This window comes from Periplaneta americana, chromosome 7 (genome assembly GCF_040183065.1).
Source record: "Periplaneta americana isolate PAMFEO1 chromosome 7, P.americana_PAMFEO1_priV1, whole genome shotgun sequence".
Taxonomy (NCBI): domain Eukaryota; kingdom Metazoa; phylum Arthropoda; class Insecta; order Blattodea; family Blattidae; genus Periplaneta; species Periplaneta americana.
Window position 1 is genome coordinate 30,972,076 of NC_091123.1, and position 21,966 is coordinate 30,994,041.

Below are 21,966 nucleotides of genomic sequence, written 5' to 3' on the forward strand. Positions count from 1 at the left end.
TGGCGGTGTGTTCTGCTGTATTGTTTGTAATGAGCACAACGTAAAAACAATATATTAATGGCTTATGAGCGAACATGTCAACGGACCAGTTATTACTACCGGTTCAAGAAATAAATTGTTTATGCTATCTTTTCTTTGAACGAGATGGCAGTACGAAAATTTTACAAAATTTTGCTAGCGTAGCACAGACAACAACTTGTACAGTCGCCATGACAGCCATCGATCCTTCCAGCAGTTTTGTTCCTTAGTTCGCTGCAACGTGACGTCATTGATGCCACCGGACCGGTGAGATTCGGAATACGCTGTATGTGATTTGATCCTGGTTGAGTGGAAGAGAAGGCCTGATGGCCTTAACTCTGCCAGGGAAAATAAAACTATTATTATTATTATTATTATTATCATTATTACTATTATTACTATTAGCCGACTGAGCTACGCCCGTGGCTACATTATGTTACAGTAGATAACATTACATAGGCCTACATGAAATTAAATTACATGCATACATACATACATACAGACAAATACTAAAATGTTGGATACTTTTTAAACACCCTGTATAATTATTTTGTTGTTAATATTGAATATGAAGAGAAACCGAGTATTCTTAGTTTTGCAGATCGCTGTACACAGATGGTACACACAACCTTTGCTGTATTTACGTGAAGATCTCGCAATCAATTTTTTTTACTGTTTCATTACTTTAGGTGTATAATCTCTGAAAGACATGCAAATATACTTATTCTGAAATGCCTCGGGAAATAACAAGAAAGGGATACAAAAAACTAATTAGTTTGCAGTCAGATTTATTATAAACAATACCAGAACGCAAGTCCAATTAAAATCTTTTGAAACTCACACATGGAAAAGCTTGACGTAATGTGGTCGGTAATCGTTTCTCTTTTGCGCTTAGTGGAGTCTCAGAAAATAATGTAATGGAAGGAAGTTCTTAATTAAAATCTTGAACTCTGTGCTAAGAGGTGGTAACGACTACTTTACACAAATTAACAAACACATAAGGCGAGATTTAACCCTTTCCCCTTTCAGCAGTTCCGTTTCTTGTCAAGCTGTAAATTATAATTTAATGAAACATAACGTCTTCTAATTGAAACGCAGTAAGGATCTAAAACTATTAGCACTAACAAACGCTACATTAAAAATTAGTTGCTAAATGCATTTTATCACATCCCGAGAGGCGATTTTTCATTTCACACACTACCTCCCACGGGCCGTGAACGAAACACTGCGAGGTTGAAATTGCTTTAACTTAGACACGGAGATGTTGTTGTCTCTTGAAATGTAAGATTTATTTTAGTGACTGTGATTTCATTCAAGCAAGTTAGAATTATATAAAGAACAATGTTAAGAAATTAAATTACTATTTTTCAAAATAAAAACTACGACGATGAAAGCAAAGATTGAGGTTTAAAGCAGTTCCCATTAACCAAAAAATGAATGTGTCGTCTCCATGCGCGCTAGAAGTAAAACTCAGAAGCCTTAAATGTGAAGTAATATTTTTTAAATGATCGTGGAAATAGAGATGATAAATTAGAGTTAAATTTAACAGTTTCATTGGAAAGAGAGGTATGTATTAAGTAATGAAATACCTAGTCAAATTCAGGAACGGAGAAGAAATGTCAGAGGGAAGTGGAAGGATCCCCTTCATCACCTGCCCTGTTCAACATCTACTTGGAGGATTTATACTTACTTACTTACTTACTTACTTACTTACTTACTTACTTACTGGCTTTTAAGGAACCCGGAGGTTCATTGCCGCCCTCACATAAGCCCGCCATTGGTCCTTATCCTGAGCAAGATTAATTCATTCTCTGCCATCATATCCCACCTCCCTCAAATCAATTTTATTATTATCTTCCCATCTACGTCTCGGCCTTCCTAAAGGTCTTTTACCCCCCGGCCTCCCAACTAACTCTCTATATGCATTTCTAGATTCACCCATACGTGCTACATGCCCTGCCCATCTCAAACGTCTGGATATAATGATCCTAATTATGTCAGGTGAAGAATACAAAACGTGCAGTTCTGTGTTGTGTAACTTTCTCCATTCTCCTGTAACTTCATCCCTCTTAGACCCAAATATTTTCCTAAGCACCTTATTCTCAAACACCCTTAACCTATGTTCCTCTCTCAAAGTGAGAGTCCAAGTTTCGCAACCATATACAGAAGAACCGGTAATATAACTGTTTTATAAATTCTAACTTTCAGATTTTTCGACAGCAGACTGGATGATAAAAGTTTCTCAACTGAATAATAACAGGCATTTCCCATATTTATTCTGTGTTTAATTTCCTCCCGAGTATCATTTATATTTGTTACTGTTGCTCCCAGATATTTGAACTTCTCCACCTCTTCAAAAGATAAATTTCCAATGTTTATATTTCCATTTCGTACAGTATTCTCGTCACGAGACATAATCATATACTTTGTCTTTTCGGGATTTACTTCCAAACCTATCTCTTTACATGCTTCCAGTAAAATTCCCGTGTTTTCCCTAATCGTTTGTGGATATTCTCCTACCATATTCACGTCATCCGCATAGACAAGCAGCTGATGTAACCCGTTCAATTCCAAACCCTCTGTGTCATCCTGAACTTTCCTAATGGCATATTCTAGAGCAAAGTTAAAAAGTGAAGGTGATAGTGCATCTCCTTGCCTTAGCCCACAGTGAATTGGAAAAGCATATGACAGATACTGACCTATATACGAACTCTGCTGTACTTTTCACTGAGACACATTTTAATTAATCGAACTAGTTTCTTGGGAATACCAAATTCACTAAGAATATCATATAAAACTTCTCTCTTAACCGAGTCCGAGGATTTATAGAAAACTATTTTCAGAACATGGGAGGGGTAATAGTAGGAGGAAGAAGAATAAAATTCATAAGATTTGCTGATAATATAGCGCTGTTAGCAGAAGAGGAGTTAATACTAAGGGATATGATAATGGAGCTAAATGACAGTTGTGAGCAGTATGAGACGTAAATAAATGCAAAGAAGACGAAGACCATGGTTGTCGAAACAAAAATAAAGAACTCCAAAACATTGTAGGACAAGTAGATAACTTCAAGTATGGTAAAGTTGCCTAATTCCGTGATACTCCTAATTCCGTGACTTTTTTTTTCACCCAATGTCACGGGGTTAGGTATCTTGCTACGAAGTTCACCGATGTCTCAAAAGTAGGTGAAAGATGCACTCTTTCGAGAAAGATTTCTGGCGCTATGGTCGAACGGTAAAGCTTTGACTGACATTCAATTTTAGGAAACTATCACGGGATTAGGGGTACCACGGAAATAGGCAACTTTAGCCTAATTAGACTATACTATAAATAGTAACATGAGCTGCTGCCAGGTCAAATGGCGAGTGGAGTTTTTAATAGGAAATGAGCATCTTCTGCGGACCTCTGGAAAAATAGCTAAAGAAGAGACTAGTGAAGTACTTTATGTGTAGTGTGGCGTTGCATGGATATTACAGTGAAGTATAGATAAACGACTGGAACATTTGAAATGTGGATATGGAGAAGAATAGGACATGTGAAATGGACGGACAAAATAGTCTATCATTTGATATTTTCTGCTCCGAACTATTCTTCCGTTCACTATTCCCTCCAGTGCATCCTTCAGTAGGCATTTTCTTCTTAGCCAGTGACCCTGCCAATATCATTTTATTTTCCTGATCAGTTTCAGCATCATCCTTTCTTCGCCCACTCTTTCTAGCACACCATCATTTTATATGGACCATATGCGGAGACAAAGAGGAAGGCAGAAAATAGGAAAGATTGGAGAATGCTGGGTTTGCAGTGAAGGACCTGTCTTTGGGTAGAAAACTGTGAATTAATTAATATTTTCATATCCAGCACTCTTCGGAATTTAAAAGTGAAACAATTGATTTATGACAGCTAAAATAATATGTAAAATATTAAACACACAAAACCGAATTGAGAATTTATAAATTTTATTCAAATATTTTATGGGCACTTTTGTTTAATTTGAAGTGTTTATATGATGAACTATGATTTAATTCTAAATCAGTGACACCGTTTTGATTAAGTTTTGCATTCGTTAATTATTCGATTATTTTTGACGATCTAGGAACATTCACAAAATCGTTGAGATGTGATTGATCATTTTTTAAATGAACTAGCAAAATTTATTCGTCTATTATTCGTCTATTCGTTAAAATTAAAGTAGATGGATAGCAATAGAAATAGGGAAGAAAATGTGTGTGTGTATATATATATATATATATATATATATATATATATATATATATATATGTGTGTGTGTGTGTGTGTGTGTGTGTGTGTGTGTGTGTGTGTGTGTGTGTGTGTGTGTGTGTGTGTGTGTGTGTGTGTGTGTGTGAGAGAGAGAGACTAATGCCTACCCACTTCACTTGCGTGATTCGGGTTCCGCATACTGCGGATAGAAGGCAGGACTGTGACCCATTTTTGAAATTCCACACCACTTCGGCGGGCCACGTTATGCATGATGTGTATCTGTGAAGAGTTATGTCGTGTACTAGGGTGAGTGTATGTTAAGTGTTCGTGTAAGTGTGGTGTAGAGAATGGTTGAGGATGATGAAGAAGGTGAGGAAGGGAGAAGGAGAAACCCGGTGCTGGCACGTAGCCTTCTCCTGTCGAATAGTACCAAGGAGGCCACCAGACTTAACGTTCCCATCCGATGGACGAATCAGTATCAACAGTGACATATGACTTCCCTTCATATGCACTGCGGTTAGAAATTGTATACCACCATCTCTCCTAGTCCCGAGGTAGAAATTTTACAAGAAAATTTTTGACCCCGCCGGGAATCGAACTCGGCCCGGCTGGTCTGGAGAAGAAGAGAGAAGAAAGTAATTAATAGGAAGTAACAAGGAAGTTTGAATGTTACAAGCAATTTCTTTCAAAACCGGTTAGTTCTTTGTGTACTCCTTAAACTTTAATAAACTTAATGAAAAGCCTGTCTAAGTTCCCACATTTTACTGTACGATAGTTCTACATTAAAATCTTGACGTTTAAGGATATAATTTATTCGTTATATATACAGTTTTACATCGGATTAATTAAAATATAGAATTTCCCGTTAGCATTGTGGCCTTTGAGCTACGGAAAGAACGAGATGCGAGGAAAGTAAGATGACACCTGGATCGATTTCTCTCGATATGGAAGCAACACGTGACATTTGTTTAAACTTGCACCGTAAGGTCGGGGAAGATAACAAAAGAAGCGAGATGCTAATATTTGTACTTGAAAGGTCACTGCAATTAATTATGATAGACGTGGCAGGGTGTGGGCATGAATCACTGCAATAGTGAAAGTGTGTCACACTCGTTCGGGAAGCCGACCGACTCGACGCGACGCGACGCGGGCTGTCACGAGATTCCTGACCCACTGCGTGGGATCTGATAAGCGCCTCGCATTCCATGCTGTTAGGCTTTTCCTATCCTATGAGCCACCTGTGGGTGAAAACGCTTAAAGTAGGTAACCACTGTCGGTGCATTTTTACTGAAATTCTTATCCACAGTGCGGTAAGATGCGTATCACTCTAGAAATTGCTGAAATTACAGTCCCTGCCAAAACTTTAATGTAATGGATGCGCTACTGAAATTTCTAAAGTTCACAATTTTTTAGCTATAGAATTGAAATTTTTACTGAATGTGCTTATCAACATCATAATCGTACATTGTAAATTTCATTACTTTCTTATAATAATCTAAGTTGGAATTTTCATGTTAAAGAAACGATAAAAAAAATCTGTTCCTCCATTCACTGTTTGAGTCGCTTGAGAAACTTCTTGCCCCAGCAACTAAAACTTACCCTAGTACAAACCCTAGTAATGCCGCACTTCGATTATTGTGACGTTTTGTTAAATGATCTAAGTTCTGAACTGTCAGTCAAGTTACAGCGAGCTCAGAATATGTGCGTCAGATACGTGTGCAACATCCGACGATATGACCACATTTCACCGTCCTTCGCAAGTCTTTCGTGGCTCCGACTTAAAGAACGCAGAACTTTACACTCTTTGTCTTTACTCTTTCGAATTCTGCACACCTTAACACCAAATTACCTTTCGTCTCGTTTCTCTTATCTATACTCTAACAACGACGTAAATACCAGATCACTTATCTGTGGCACGCTAAGTATACCTCTTCATAGAACATCTTGTTATTCATCATCTTTTACAGTATCCACCTCGCGTCAATGGAATTCCTTGTCACAAAGTATTAGGGGCTGCAAGACAATAAACACCTTTAAGAACAGCTTAAAAGATAACCTTATTAGCATTTCACTCCAATCATATTGATTTAAACTATCACTGATTACATTGTTACTCCTTCCTTTAGACATGCATACTGATAGTGCTCTACTTTCAAAATTGTCTCATAATAATCTCTTTCTATTATCTAATATTATTTGAAATATATTAACATTCTATGTATTATAGCTTAATTCTGCTACACAGTTTATTTCAGTGTTTAATTAATAGTTAATATTATTTTGTTGTTTAATTCGTAAATAACTCTTGTATACATGTAACTCTCATCTAAATCAAATTGTTGAATTTTTTATAAGTTCATGCATATATATATATATATATATATATATATACTTTTTGCTGGTTGAGTGGAAGAGAAGGCCTTACGGCCTTGACTCTGCCAGCTAAAATAAATCATTATTATTATTATTATTATTATTATTATTATTATTATTATTATTATTATTATGCAACGAGCCTATAATGATAGTAATTAAAACGCGAGTACGTTTGTTTATGAAACGAGCGCAAGCGAGTTTCATAATTTTCATACGAGCGTCTTAATTACCATTATAGGCAAGTTTCATACGACTTTTTATCCTTGACCATATTTCTAACTTGAAATTATTCAGAAGTATTCATTTTATTCGTATCTGACTGGAGAGCGGAAGTGACCTTGTGCATACCTCGTAAATTGTGAGATGTGCGCAGACGCGAAAGTATTGATTTTTTCCGAGGAACAGTAATGTCATTGACCTTGATACAATCTAGAGAATAACATGAACTAATTATGTTATAACCTGGAAATTGATTTAGAATTGGAAAACGAGATGACAAATTGAATTTATTTGAATATTATTTACAATTAACGCTAATTATTATAGTAACATAACATAACCTTCTGCGACAGTATTGGATTTCCAGCCTCCGTGACGTTTCCCTCGTTGTCTTTCGATTGCATATCCGAGAATAATCGAAAACCTGGACTTTAATGAATAGGTGTACTTTAATGACCATGCATTAAAGGACTGCTACCAGGTGTATAATTACTACATTTCGGCATGGTCGAGCATAAACACTTAAACAAAATTGAATTTAATTTGTTTTCTTCTTTTTAATTTTTTAGTGAAAATCCTATGTCTAAAAAAATTATATATATATGTATATATATATATATATCTTTTAAATCTAATGTTTTCTGATGATTACGATAGTACGGACATATACAGTAGTGGCAAGAAAACCGGACTGACCCTCGTGGCTGATTTCAGATCCTTGTTCACTCCAGAGCACGATAGACTGATAACTAAGAATTTCGTGGTTGGAATCCTGCCAGGGAAGGAAACTTTTTTTGTTTCTTATTCAAATTTATTCCCAGTACTTTTCGATTGCTGGTAAAATTCATGTTCTAGGATAAGTTAATTAAGTAGTAAAATATCGCTGCAATCGAAAAGTATTGGAATTAGATGCAATAGTCTATAGTGCGATAATATGCACAAAAGAACTGAAGCCTGTATCGAAATGAACGGTCACCATATTCAAAAATGTGTTTAAATACCCATATTATGATTATTTTTCAGTTTAACTTCATTCTCTATATTGTACGCTAATGTGCTGTATACAGTATAATATACACCGATAATGAATACGTTCGCATGGATAACTCAGTTCGTGAGTAAAAACACGTATTTTTAATACTGTACTGTATTATGATTAAACAAAAACCTAATGAAAATTATCAAACTCAAAATTGCGATATTTCCTAGTTTACGTAAATGGATGGACTACTTTTCTTCCCTCCTATACCTAATAAAGTGATTTGTTTGTATTTTACGCCAGTATCATCGAACTCCAGTCTTGGAAGGGGGTAGCAAACGGTGTTTCCGGTTCTCAACAGTTAATCCAAAGGTATAGCCAGGTTGATATTAAAAATTTTAGTGAAAATAAAATGATGTCCCTGTATTTACCGGCAGTGATCTGCGGACCATAAGTAGAGAAACTAAAATACATATCTTTTGAATCAAAACCCTTTCTCTGTTACGTATAATAATGTTTGTATGAAAGTTCCCAAGAGTATATTTTTCCCAGAAGGACTGATTTATTAATGTTGAGTGTAAGCATTTTTTCCCCGAAGGAAATAATATCTGTTTACAATCAAAACCGTAAAGGGAAACCAAGGATTACCAATGCTCGAATCTGAAAACATACATATACAATCTGGAAGTCTATTTTTTGCATCATATTTTCTCTTTTCCTCGTAAAGTGAGAAGGGAAACAGAAATTATTTCCTTAAATAAAACTAAATTTCTCTCTGATGTTGTTGAAAGAGGGCCGCATGAAAGAATGTGAAATTGACTTTAAGAATACTTTCATTTGAAATAATTTCGTAATTATTATCAGGCATCTTATTGCCATTTTTTTAGAACTTAACGAAGTGTTTGTTTCTGTCTGTTTTCAGTTTAAAAGCTATGAAAATTGCAGCAATTCTTGCTTTTATCCTTGTCGACGCTGTTAACCAGTATTTGTTCTGGAAATGTGAACCGTAGATAACTTGGGTAGTGATCACAAATTTGTTTGTTTCAGGCTTTATCAACTGCAACACGAATGCTCTGCAGTCGCTAGCCCAACTGCATGGTAAGTTTTTATACCGTCAATTTCTTTTGGTTCAAGGAAATTGCGTAGGAAGAAGATATTTGAATAGAGTGTGTTTATCCGAGTATATAGGAGTAGTCTTTAGCTATGCCGCTTTCTTATTTTCTTCAATAAGCTTGTTAGAGGCAGTCTTCTAATCTTCCCCCACACTCCTGTAAACTGAGACAATGCATCCAGTCCCATTATATTTTCTAGTATAAATTTCTTCAAGCGAGAAAATTCTGCTAATCATGGTCGTTTTCTTGTTCGTCCTGTTTTTATATGCAAATGGAAAATATTTTAAAATTAATAATTATTCAGATTATTAACCCATGGCTGACTTCTTCTGCTCAGGTTATTAGGCTTGCTTCATTGTCAGTTTTTATTTTAGTTTAATATTATAAGAAAATGTGTGTTAATTTATAAGACGGTCAGGTTAACCACTTGTCGGTTTTCAATCATACTACGGAGAACACAATAGAAGATTAATACGCGTGTTAATTAAGTTACATTCTTCAGGTTTAAGGGGCGAGGATGGTATTTTTGATGAAAAATTACTAAATTTTCAAAAAAAAAATCTTTAAAATACTCTGTGATATGTGTGGATCGCCATTTTTAAACTTCCTGCTTTGTGGATTTTTAAATCACTCGCCCACTTTTATTGTTGTTTCCGGTAAATTAAATTTTCAAAAACTTTTTTTTTTCTTTAAAATACCCTTTGATATGTGTGGAATGCAATGCATAATACTTTGTGGGTATTTGTGCCCTTATCAGATGTTGAGACGTCATTTTTAAACTTCCTGCGCTATGGATTTTTAAATCACACGCCCGCTTTTATCGGTTTCCAGTAACTTCATTTTTTTTTTTGCTACATTGCCAGACAAAATGGATATGATTTCTGAACTATTAAAGATACATGCATGAAATTTAGAACACACATTCTTTAGACTATTAGGAAACATTTCTCTATAACAGAATTTTGTTAATTGATTTCATTTTAAAAATACGTCCGTTTGTTTGCAAGAAAGGAAATCAGAAAATTGTTACTAAATTTTAATTGTTTATTTTACTAATATCAAAATTCTGTTACAGACAGTTTGTAGAACATACTTTTGCAAATACATTGCAAAAACTGTTTGAATCTATCTTTAAAAAGGGTTTAGATATATCGGTTTTTGTATAATCCTGCATTGGGTATATTTTTTTTTTCAAATTTGGGCCCCCAAATGATTTTTTTTATTTGGTTGAGTTGTCACAGCTATGAGCTCTCTACATACAAAAAATTTATAATTTACACCAAATAAGAAAAAAGTTTTAAAAAATACCATCCTCTCCCCTTAAAGAAGTTTATCTATCATAATATTCGGAGAATTTTTTTACATATAAAGTGACTTGCAGAATATTCTTGAATGTCATTGTTTTCATGCTCTTTTATAACAAATCTTACAGCAGTGAACTTATGTTCTGAAAATTAACGGTCAATCTGCTACTAGAAAAAGTTGAGAAGATATTACGGTTGCCTATGGCAACTGAGCGCTCATTTATAGCAAAAAGTAGGAAGTGAGCGCAAAGGAATGTTACACTTCTAAAATGAAGTACAAGTGAAATAATGCTGAATTTAAATCTTAAACCTCCACTGGCCAATAAAATAACTCTCAAAATTTTGCTCCCCGAATCGCACGGATAAATTCCAAACGAAATTAGAATTAATCTGAAATTTTGCGTAGAGTGTGATTTGTTATAGAATAAAATGCATTTGTCATTCTCTGAGTAGGTATAATTAAAGTTGATGGCATAAACACTTTTGTCTTTTACATAACCCCACAAGAAAAAATCACATGGTATCGGTAACATGACCTGAGCCGTCATTTACACTATAAGTTGTCGTTGACTCCCGTATGGCCGCACCATCTATCAAGAAGTCGTGTGCAGTCATAAGGTAGTGCTCCATCTTGGCGCACACATCATCAAATGCTCTCCTAATTGAGGTAGAAGCCATAAATGAAGCATGTTCAAAGAGTGTGTAACAGGGGATGATGTTTTCAGCAAAATAGGAAACCCGTAACTTTCATTTTAAATGGCACAGAACACATTCAAGTGTGTGTATTTCTTAACCTCCATCTGAATGTTCTCTGTTCCTAGATACGAACAATAGGTATGTCAGTTAACTTTGTCATAGATACAGGAAACCTATACTAGATAATCACTAAGAATTAAGCTACGGTACTCTATCCACCAATGACAGTCTAAGTTTGAAATTCAGCACTATTCAAGTTCTGATTAATTTTAAAAGTGTAAATTTATTTTATGCTCACCCTGTGTATAGGCATATTAATGTTATATATTCTGAAAGTCCGCCGTCACTTTAAATAATTGTCATAGAGTATCTTTTGTTGTGCATAGGATTCCAGTCATTTGCCAATAAATATTAGTTTCGTATGAATTTTTCAACAACATTTTAGCTTTGAACGATGTCTTGCAGAATTTGAGTCCTTTCCGGATAATCTATAGCCTATATTTAAACCATGACTTGAGATACAACGTGACCGAAATAAATGTTTTAAATTTATATTTTTCATAAATTAGAGTTCGCTTCCCATGGTTTGTGAATGGAACTACGAAATACTTGATCAAATGTATGTTTTATTAATATTTCATGTAATTTAATTCATTTTCATGTTAGAGATAATTATATGACGAATAAATTTGCATTAGAATTTCATTGGACTACAGCAAACGCGTGTAATTTATCTGTCACTCATCATGTGACGGTATGTTTAATGTTATTCTCTTCGATAAGCTGTATTTACGTTTTCTCTCTCTCCTACAATAGTTAACCATTTCGCGATGTGTATTCGCTACTTTACCAACCACTATAATATAATTGCTCGAGTTTAGAATTGTTATTGACTTATAATTCCGCGGCCGAGTAACTCAGTTGATACAGCAACTGGCTATGGATTTGAAAGTCCTGGGTTCATTCTCGGCTGGCTCTGTGTTACATTTGCAGAACTGTTCCAAATCCACTCGATCTCCTGTCAAATTGAGTACTGGATCCTTTCCGGTGGTAAAGGAGGTCGAAGCGTGGTGCCGACCACGAGCCGAGATTATGAAAACGTGTGTTACGCGAATGCCTTTTATCCTTATATAGTTTCTGCCTCCACTAAAACCTGGTGACTATCTTGCCTCATCAGGTGTGGTACAGTACTCGGATTCACTGTTCGAGCCGATGTAGACGACAGCGGTAGCACGTCTCGCCTTTCTACAGCCGGGGCCGCCGATCTCTTGCGCTCTCTCTGCCATCTCTTGTAGTCCTCAGCGGTAGTCTTGGACTTATTTTATTCGTCTTGAAATGTTCCTTTTGGATATTATGCTCGTCTCAACTTCTGCATGCTCTCAGCGTTTGAATTTCGAGATATTTTGGAAGTTCATATAATTTTTACGGCTACTTTTTTAAAGTTGAGGGTCTAATTTACCTCGACTCATTTTTAGTGTATATTTATTCGAGTTTGGCATCTCAAACGTCAGATTCAGCTGAAATTTCACGTATTTAGCGTATAAGTGCCGCAGAAACGCAGTTTTCGAGGTTGGTTTTGTCTCATTCGTCTCGTCGGCGAGTGTCCGACCAGTTGCGTGCGGATGTTTGCGGTAATGGGACTCCTTTATCTTCACGTTGGTATACTTTTCGTTTCGCTGTGTTTATTTGTTCAGAAGTTATATAAGTGATTCAAATACAAAACTTTTTTTGACGTTGTTACCGAGCGGTTGACGACCTACTGCAACCAATATAAGGCGTAGTTCTATGTCAATTAGAAGATTCTGAATGGAGTATTGTTGTATTTCAGAATTCTCTTTTTTATTGATTTTCTGTGCTCATTATTACAATGTAAGTTAGTGTACAGTAGTGGCAAGAAAAACCGGACCGACCCTTGTAGCTGATTTCAGAGCCTTGTTCACTCCAGAGCACGATACACTAGCAACTAAGACTTTCGTGGTTCGAATCCTGCCTGGGAAGACAACTTTTTTTTTTTTTGTTCCTTATTCAAATTTATTCTCTATATTTTTCGATTGCAGCGATATTTCACTACTCAATTAACTTATTATTCCTAGAACATGAATTTTACCAGCAATCGAAAAGTATTGGGAATAAATTTGAATAAGGAACAAAAAAAAGTTTCCTTCCCAGGCAGGATTCGAACCACGGAAGTCTTAGTTACCAGTCTATCGTGCTCTGGAGTGAACAATTTTTCTGAAATCAGCTACAAGGGTCGGTCCGGTTTTTTTTGCCACTACTGTACATACATGGCGGCCGTGTAGCTCAGTTGGTAGAGCAGCTGGCTACGGACTGGAAGGTCAGGGGTTCGATCCCAGGTGGTGACAGGATTTTTTCTCGTTGCCAAACTTTCAGAACGGCCCCGAGGTTCACTCAGCCTCCTATAAAATTGAGTACCGGGTCTTTCCCGGGGGTAAAAGGCGGTCAGAGCGTGGTGCCGACCACACCACCTCATTCTAGTGCCGAGGTCATGGAAAGCATGGGGCTCTACCTCCATGCCCCCCAAGTGCCTTCATGGCATGTTACGGGGATACCTTTACCTTTTACCTTTTACTGTACATACATACATACATAGGCCCAAAGTGTTCTGCAAACCCAGAATTCTCCAGTCTTTCCCATTTTCTGTCTTCCTCTTAGTCTCCGCATATCTTAATGTCGTCGTCATCTGATATCTTCTTCTGCCTTCACTTTTCCTTCCATTGCATCCTTCAGTAGACAGTTTTTTCTCAGCCGGTGACCCAACCAATTCCTTTTTTTCTTTCTGATCAGTTTCAGTAAGTTAGTGTGATGAATAGGCTCCGTATTCCAGCTATCTATAAACTGGAATGAAGTTGCCTGATTCGAAGTTTATGTGACGTCGCAGAGCAGGTACAGGTACATTCGTATAAAAATAGTTACGCATCCTCTGCCCTTTTCCTCTAGAAAGTCAAAATCGGGACGCAGCCATAGAGACAAGTCTTATCGATCGATCACTGCTCTTGCTAGTATTATTTAAATAACTGCATCTTTTTTGGCTGATTGAAGGTTCATTGCAGATGCCTTAGATAAGACACTCAAGCACAGCATAGTTGAGGATACTTGAACTAATATTTTCACTATCATTATACACAGCATTATATATAAATTGTGTAAAATAAACGTAAAAGCGACAAAAACAATGCACTGAAAGAAACTGCAATACCAAAAGGCACATAAAGTGTGTTGAACGTAATCCAAAAGAACCAGTACCATCAAAATCTGAAAATTATTAAGATATTGACTCGACGTTTGGCATGGATTTGTGTAGCCTACCATGATGTTCAGTGCCGACACCCCAATTAATAAATTACATAATCTACATTTTAGGGAATTTCTATAAAAGTATATAAAAAATTAGTGGGTTTCCAGTAATGAGCGACATGCAGTATCTTAATGAAACACGAAAAAATAGACAATAGGAATATCTTGTACTACATCATGTACCAATAACGTCATGTGCTACTGAAAGAATTTCTTGCAATCAGCGTATTCCGAATCTCACCGGTCCGGTGGCATCAATGACGTTACGTTGCAGCGAAATAAGGAACAAAACTGCTGGAAGAATCGATGGCTGTCATGGCGACTGTATAAGTTGTTGTCTGTGCTACGCTAGCAAAATTTTGCGAAATTTTCGTACTCCCATCTCGTTCAAAGAAAAGATAGCATAAACAATTTATTTCTTGAACCGGTAGTAATAACGGGTCCGTTGACATGTTCGCTCATAAGCCATTAACATATTGTTTTTACGTTGTGCTCATTACAAACAATACAGCAGAACCAAAGCAGAACACACCGCCATGACACAACAGTGCACGATGTTATTCGTCTGCTAATTCCCGCCCTATACAAGAACCAATCAGATTCACTGATGGCGGCTGATGGAGACTGCCACCACCTCTGCAAGTTGATGGCACCGGTGCGACACCGGTGGAGCATCAATGACGTCATTGGTGGAATTCGGAACACCGTGATGCCATCGGATTGCTCACCGGTGAGATTCGGAATACGCTCAATATAAATCATTTCAAGTGACATCCGCATATGTTCAAGTTCCGTAACTTACGAATGCACGTTATTATTCACTGCAAAGATCACGACGAAAATGAACATCACGGCTCAAGCATGTGTTTACTAGTATAGCTTCAGAATGTCGGGGTTGACTGTACTCCACGAACACGCAGCGACGACGTGTTTGTTTATATTCTTATCCGTTGCATTACCTGTGTTCGGCGTACTATAACTTATACTCAATGTGTCTTTAACTTCAGTCTTTAGGTAGCTGGAATACGGAGCCAAGTGATGAACCTTTATATAAAAAGGCAACGAATTTTTTTTAATGAAATTCATATTAATTTGTGTTCAGCAATCAAATATTTCATCAATCTGTATTACAATGCGAGGCATTGTTGGAATGCTTTGAGGTCTGAGCTTGGAATTTCTATGCGGCGAGCTAGAATTGAGAGAATGGCATTGGAGGCAGGTAATTCAGTAAATTAGGCCTTAGTGTATCGCGAGAGGGTGTTCATTACCCATTGTGCCGGCCTCACCTGTGACATGTGTTCTGGACCCATAAAGCGCAGGATCAGCATTTATCCTATTAGTCTGTTATCATATCATGTGTCGAGTGAGGAATTGAATCAGGCGGGAGTCGAGTTATGACTGTTGAGTCGTCGTAAATGTGATATGAATTACTCCTACCATATCATAATCATGCTCCGTGTATTGCATGGACTAAAGTTAATTTCGAGGTAGATAAAATGTTTAAATTGAACAAACATGCACTATAGTAAAACACAGATAAAAAATGCGGTCCACACGTGTGGAGTAACGGTTAGCGCGTCTGGCCGCGAAACCAGGTGGCCCGGGTTCGATTCCCGGTCGGGGCAAGTTACCTGGTTGAGGTTTTTTCCAGGGTTTTCCCTCAACCCAATATGAGCAAATGCTGGGTAACTTTCAGTTCTGGACCCCGGACTCATTTCACCGGCATTATCATTTTCACCTCATTCAGACGCTAAATAACCTAAGATGTTGATAAAGCGTCATAAAATAATCTACTGAAATTAAAATAAAGAATGCCTTAAAATACGAATGTAGGAAGAAAAAACTTACAAAGGCACTCGTCTACGTTGTGAGTGTTTTAGTTCGACTTAATTCAAAGAAACATACACTAAATTACCTTTACTAATACTTTTTTTTCACGTATTAGCCTTGCGATCTATCTCTTCCTTGGTCTTCCCGAACTCTGCTTCTTGTTGGACTATATGACATTATTTTTGTGAGTCGTATCGAGTTCCTTGTATCCAAGCGATCTCTCCAATTGTGTCTGTGTTCTTCTACCTTATCCCCAACTGCATAAATTCCGTTTCTCACCTATATCTACATTGAGTAGTTTACCTAGCTTATTATATCCCTTTACAGATCTTAAAACCTTAAATATAAAATTCACCACCTTGTGTTGTTTGCATTATCTAAAGGAAGGGGACAGCCATTACTTTATAAAATCGTATCTTTGTGCTCTTTCGTACTTACTAGAGTTATCCTGATTGATATCTCTTTGATATTTGATATTTATTTATACTAAATTAAGTACAGGAAACACATAAAAAATTAGGAACACTCATATGAGCAAAGCTCGTGTTCAAGTGTAGTTCCATATAATGCAAGAAATACAAAAGTTAGCAAAAAGAAATATTATATATAAAAAACAGGAACAAAATAGTAATTTATGTATTAAGGGCGAAATGAAGATTTTTTATAGCGAGAGCTACGAGGTTGCTGCCGAAGGTGTAAGTGAACCGAGGTTTGAACACGAAATTTCGCCAAAGATTCATACATTATTTTGTGGCACACTAGTCCGTAATTGAATAAATTAAAACTTTTTGATAAGAATTTTAAGTTAGAAATTCGCTTTGTGTTGATATGTCATGTGTAGCGTGTTTTGTTTTGGTATCTAGGGACTGTGTATACTATAAAAAAAAGAATACGTAGAATAAAAATTATACGTTGAGGGAGGCCATGCATGATGCTATTATTTCTTTGTTGTTAAGTTACCAGTCTCCGAATTTAAATTATGCAGGGATCTGCTGAAACTGAAAATTCCTTCCGGAGTTATTAAAACCAAACAAGCTGAAGATAAATTGTTGCCAATTAACTCTATACATATAAGTAAGCTAAACAAACGACATATTTTTTTTAGCCCTAGGCCCTATAAAAGTCTTTTTTGGCCTGCAAAGGTACTACTAAGATTTTTCAAATCTTCCGTCTTCAAGTGAGGTTGACTACTGGGATTCGGAATTAACAAACATAAAACATAAAGGGAAATGAAACGAGCAAAATAATGATTCGATTTGTAGATTAAACAAAAATTTACGTGTTAACATATAGATGATAGTGTAGAATTTGAAGAGAGGTCTTCAGAATTTCCATTACAATCTTCTGAACCTCATAAAAGGGAATTTGAAAGGATTTAAGGATATTACATGTAAATTTTGGTAAACAACCCCTCGCTCCAAATAGTAAGCCTGTAACATCCCAGTTGTAAAGCGAAATGCCATATTTTTCACTGAGGTATGGAAGACAAGGTACATACTGTATTTAACTCGCTTGTCATCATTAATCTGCAGTGTTTGATTCGTGTCTCGTTCAAAGTAAATCGTAGGGTCTAAGACCATCGCTTTCTGGGTTATTCTATTGATGGCAATCATATCGACTCTTCTATGAGAATCATCTTCAGACACACAATGAATCTCCTCATGTACTTCCCATCTCTGTTTCTTAGCAGGTTGGCAATTGCTGTACGGGCACGATGGTGTCTGTTGTTACGCAGTAGCTCTCCCTTCTCACAGAACCCCAGTACATGGCCAAGTGTTTCAGTCTCACTGCAGCCGGGATGGCGACAACGGGTAGTATTATATTTATCATATTCATGGAGAAATTGAACAAATGGACTAGCGCGCCACCAAAAAAGAAAATAGCACAGAATTCTGTGTATATAGAATCAATTTAAATATAATTTGTAAGCAGATGTTTAATTTTTTATTGAACTTATCTTCATTTGGAACTTAATGACGGAAAATGTTGAAAATCAGCTAATAGACTATACAACTTAGGCTATTTTAATATCTTTATAATAGCTTTTGTTATATCACAAATGTTATACTTGTTCCTTTATTCTATTTTCCATAAATATTTTGGCCTTTGTCGGATATTTCCCTTGGAATACCACGATTTTTTATTTTGTCGTAGATATTTTAAGATTGTACTCATAGGCCATTTTCTATCTGATGCTTTTCCAATTCACTGCGGGCTAAAGCAGGGAGATGCACTATCACCTTTACTTTTTAACTTCGCTCTAGAATATGCCATTAGGAAAGTTCAGGATAACACAGAGGGTTTGGAATTGAACGGGTTACATCAGCTTCTTCTCTATGCGGATGACGTGAATATGTTAGGAGAAAATCCACAGACAATTAGGGAAAACGCGGAAATTCTTGTTGCAGCAAGTAGAGCGATAGGGTTGGAAGTAAATCCCGAAAAGACTAAGTATATGATTATGTCTCGTGACCAGAATATTGTACGAAATGGAAATATAAAAATTGGAGATTTATCCTTCGAAGAGGTGGAAAAATTCAAATATCTTGGAGCAACAGTAACAAATCTAAATGACACTCGGGAAGAAATTAAACGCAGAATAAATATGGGAAATGCCTGTTATTATTCGGTTGAGAAGCTTTTATCATCCAGTCTTCTGTCAAAAAATCTGAAAGTTAGAATTTAAAAAACAGTTATATTACCGGTTGTTCTGTATGGTTGTGAAACTTGGACTCTCACTTTGAGAGAGGAACAGAGATTAAGGGTGTTTGAGAATAAGGTTCTTAGGAAAATATTTGGGGCTAAGAGGGATGAAGTTACAGGAGAATGGAGAAAGTTACACAACGCAGAGCTGCACGCATTGTATACTACTTCACCTGACATAATTAGGAACATAAAATCCAGACATTTGAGATGGGCAGGGCATGTAGCACGTATGGGCGAATCCAGAAATGCATATAGAATGTTAGTTGGGAGGCCGGAGGGAAAAAGACCTTTGGGGAGGCCGAGACGTAGATGGGAAGATAATATTAAAATGGATTTGAGGGAGGTAGGATATGATGGTAGAGACTGGATTGGTCTTGCTCAGGATAGGGACCAATGGCGGGCTTATGTGATGGCGGCAATGAACCTACGGGTTCCTTAAAAGCCAGTAAGTAAGTAAGTAAGTACTCATAGGAATACATTGCAATAAATATCCAATGGGAGGTTACACCACTGTGTCTCACATTAGCTTCACGCGTTTACCTTCTTACATCTTCCTTTTCCTAATAGCTAACTTCAAATTATTTTCAACTCACTCCAAGAGTTCTTCCTTGGCTTTCTGCTCTCTTCCCTTATTTGAGAATGAGAATCCAATTATCCCGAGATTTATTTCTTGACTTCGTGTCCATATTAGCGAACAAGGCCGCTTGGACGAATAATAGCAGAGATCTGTAATAGTTAGGGCTTAGGTCAGCTAGATAGATAACTTCTATCTGCTCCTCGGCGTGTGCAGGCCCCAGGGACTGTATGGATAGACTTTACATAGCCGGAATTGAATCGAGCGATCGTTTACAAAGTTTAATCACTTGCGAAATTCATGCGTTGCCCAAACCTACCCCTGGGGAAGGGTGGGGAAGTACAGAGTAGCAAACGTAGATAGCAATTTTCCCCGCGTAACGTGTATTCATCTACTTTCAGGATTATATGGAGAATGTGACGAAAAATTGATCCAGTGGAGACCGGTTCTTGTATAAATAATAAAAAAAACATAGATTTATGAAGAAGCGAGGCTCAGTGTATTACTTAGTCTTCATCGTCATAATCGTCGTTATCATCATCATCATCATCATCATCATCACCATCATAATCATAATTCAGCCTCACGAAGATTACACAAAAAATAAACACTATAAAACCATTATAACAAATGCACTGTTTGCATCATAACAAACATACATACAGTTACAAAGTTACAATTATGGTTCACTATTATTAATTAATATTTGGGTCCTAAAAGCTCAAATTATTTCTATCTATGACTGGTATCTAAACTGGTTTTTGTTTCACCGTCCTTAGCAACCTAAATAATGTATTTATTGGCAGCAGTGAATTAATAGTTATTTATGGTACTTGTGAGGTAAGTGCATCTTTATTGCGCGAGTGGAAAGATTTAAGCACGAGGCGTCAGCCGAGTGCTTAAATTACACGAGCGCTATAAAGATCACGCTCGCAAGTACCATACGTAATTTTATCCATGACCATAACGAAAGATTATGTTTTATAAAAGAAAATATGCTGAAAATAAGTCCTCATATAATCACATATCATGGCATGGATTTTAGAATCGATACGTGTACTAGACAGGTTATGATTTAGGAGGCCATGATTAGTGAAGAATGGTATCTAAGGCGTTGGATAAATAACAAATTATAATTAATTATATAATTTTAAAATATATTTTTTTCATTTTAAACCTGTATTTTCGTCTTTTTGAAGTTTCAGGGATTATTTAGAAGTGTTCACGGGACTAATGTGATTAAAATAATTTTCATTTTACTTCTGTAAACTTAAGAGGAATATTAAAACGTAATTAATCATCGTGTCTGTTTAGCTCAGTTGACTAACGCGTGTTGTTATAAAATCCTATATCCTAATAGCCTATAAACGCCTCCTCGCCTCCCAAAAGGTAAATTATTACTAATTAAAAAAAAATCATATTAGATATGAATGCAATGCACAAATACGACGTAGTAGATAGAGATAAGAGAAGGAGATGGAGTGTATGTAGGCCTATATTTAAGAAATGGTAATAAAGAAGTAGAGGTAGTGACATCTAGTAACTAATATATTAACTTCTTGAGTAATAGTTCAATGGAAAAGTATACGTGTGTACCCAGGTACTAGGAAAATACTAATGAATTGTGAGATAAAGTTCAAACTGTGAGGTAAAGTCTTTATCTCACTAGTGGAATAAAGTAATGTTGAATAAAAGCCTACTTTACAAACGCAAAAGTATTTAGTAAAGGCTTGATTTTCGTTATGGTCATGGATAAAAGTTTTTAATTCGCATGTGAAATAAAACTTTTTAATCACTCTCTCCTTGACAACCAACACTTATCAACAATAAAACTCATACTTACATTCATTTATAACTTCTTTACAAGCACTTTACTAAGAAAAGGTTTACAATTTAAAATTAAATTTATATATACCAGTAATTGATAAAATAATGTATAGCACACGAGAGTAAATAGATTTTTGTGTTCTAAATTACTCAGAAATGAAGGGTTCAGAACCATAGTGGTTTAATCACAGTGATCCATTATAAATCAGGATACGTCGTAACTATATGGCCTTAAAAAGACTGTACGAAATTTGCAAACAGTGCGTTTGATACTAGGGTTTCATATAGTTTGTTGTGTAAACAAAAACATAGCGATAAGTGGATAAAGAGATTGAGCAAGCAAGCAAAAGCGGTGACCTCCTCACCTTGGCACGCCCGGTTCAGGTTCTGCATAATGCATGCACTATGCGACTAAAAAGATACACAAACATTTCGACGCTATGTTAAATTCAATTTCCAGCATATGATTGGATTTCTATGCCAGACGTATCTGAATATATATACACTTTTGTAGTAGCGAGGTGCTGGGTGTTTGTGAAGCGTTTCCGATTGATTATGTGTCAGCATTTGCAGCATTCACTTGTTACGATACTTCACGCTAAGACGTGGCGCACTCAGGCGTTGGTGTCGACTGTAAGGATTTTATAGTCACGTGTACTGTGGCACCTTTCACCGCAGGAGTTGATCTCCTGAACACATCTCATGATGTAGTTATTTTAACGTGGAATGTTTAAGTGAATCTTTATTCTAGAAAAATGTCCGTTACCATTTATGTAAAATTCTACTCTCATA

The 21,966-nt window shown here is 36.3% G+C and overlaps 1 protein-coding gene across 1 annotated transcript in view; it reads left to right on the forward strand.

The window, feature by feature from the left end:
* Positions 1-21,966, forward strand: part of orb2 — a 689,208-nt gene that overhangs the window by 185,635 nt on the left and 481,607 nt on the right. The window contains exon 2 of the mRNA XM_069830537.1: positions 8,858-8,908. Within this exon, the coding sequence (XP_069686638.1) occupies positions 8,858-8,908 (51 nt within the window). The remainder of the gene's footprint in view (positions 1-8,857; positions 8,909-21,966) is intronic.